The sequence below is a fragment of the Tenrec ecaudatus genome, chromosome 14 (genome assembly GCF_050624435.1).
Source record: "Tenrec ecaudatus isolate mTenEca1 chromosome 14, mTenEca1.hap1, whole genome shotgun sequence".
NCBI classification, from domain to species: Eukaryota; Metazoa; Chordata; class Mammalia; order Afrosoricida; family Tenrecidae; genus Tenrec; species Tenrec ecaudatus.
Window position 1 is genome coordinate 88,995,111 of NC_134543.1, and position 1,673 is coordinate 88,996,783.

Below are 1,673 nucleotides of genomic sequence, written 5' to 3' on the forward strand. Positions count from 1 at the left end.
TACTGCTTTATAATTTAATTAACTGCTTATTTCGTATGTTATACATCTATCTGTATAAATATACATAAAATTATTAGCATTCTGGTTTTGTTTCTCTAGAGAACCCTGTCTAACACACCTTGTCAATCTTTGCTTTGGTCCTATTATATTTTTGAATGGCCTCTGTTACACTTTACTATATTCACCCCTATTTTGTGGGCTTTGGGTAAATTTCAAAAATGTGGATGATGGTGTGAAAATTACTTCAGGGACATGCCTGCCTGAAATGAAGTGAGGCTAAGAGGAGAGATGCCAAGGATGACTGAACATTGTTTTATGACCAATTCTAACACAGAACCTCTAAGTTCTGTAAGGAAGTCTTCTCCATCTCCTCTTTCATCTCTTTTTCTGTTTCAATTTACCACCTTTTCTGCCCCTCTGAATCCTTGTCATGTACAACTACTATGTGTTCACATTTGTTCCATCCTTTTTTCATAGAAGTAAGATTGTCCCAGGAGATCATAGTGATAGAGATATTGCACATCGATGTGACACACTGCATTAGGTTACTACAGGTAAATGATTTTTAATTATTATATGGCACCACAAATGAATTCAGGGAATATAAAGTTTGCAACATGTGAATATCCTTGAATAATGATCATTATAATTCTGAGCATGAATGTAATTCTTATTTTTGTTTTCTCTGTATTTTATTTTATCTAATCATTTAGAACACTCTACCAGATAAATCAATGGATGGAGCAAATCACTCTGTGGTATCAGAGTTTGTGTTCCTGGGACTCTCCAATTCCTGGGAGATTCAACTTGTCATCTTTGTTTTCTCCTCCATGTTTTATGTGGCAAGCATGATGGGAAACTCCCTCATTGTCCTTACTGTGGCCTGGGACTCTCACTTACACTCTCCCATGTATTTTCTGTTGGCTAATCTCTCCTTTATTGATCTGGGTGTTTCTTCTGTCACTTCCCCAAAAATGATTTATGACCTTTTCAGAAAACGAAAAGTCATCTCCTTTGAAGGTTGCATTGCTCAGATCTTCTTCATTCATGTCATAGGTGGTGTGGAGATGGTGCTGCTCATAGTCATGGCCTTTGACAGATATGTGGCCATCTGTAAACCTCTCCATTATTTAACTATTATGAGCCCAAAATTGTGTATTTTGCTCTTGGTTTCTTCTTGGATAATTGGTTTGATTCACTCTGTGGTTCAACTAGTTTTTGTTATCAAATTGCCATTTTGTGGCCCTAATGTCCTGGACAGCTTCTACTGTGACCTTCCTCGATTTATTAAACTTGCCTGCATAGACACTTACAAACTAGAGTTCATGGTCACAGCCAACAGTGGATTTATATCTCTGGGGTCATTCTTTATACTCATTATTTCCTACATCTTTATCCTGATTACAGTTCGGAAACACTCCTCAGGTGGCTTATCCAAGGCTCTGTCCACTTTATCATCTCATGTCATGGTGGTGATTTTGTTCTTTGGTCCTTGCATCTTTGTTTATACCTGGCCTCACCCAACATCACAGCTGGACAAATTCCTGGCCATTTTTGATGCATTTCTCACTCCTTTTCTGAATCCAGTAATCTATACATTCAGGAACAAAGAGATGAAGGTGGCAATAAGCCGAGTGTGCCTTCAAATTATTGTTTACAGAAAAATTTCTTAA

At 37.4% G+C, this 1,673-nt stretch overlaps 1 protein-coding gene across 1 annotated transcript; it reads left to right on the plus strand.

Annotated features, from left to right (window-relative positions):
* The first annotated feature begins 731 nt into the window (after positions 1-731).
* Positions 732-1,673, plus strand: LOC142425538 (olfactory receptor 4F3/4F16/4F29-like). The gene has a single exon (XM_075530798.1). The coding sequence runs from the start codon at positions 735-737 to the stop codon at positions 1,671-1,673; it is 939 nt and encodes a 312-aa protein (XP_075386913.1). The 5' UTR covers positions 732-734.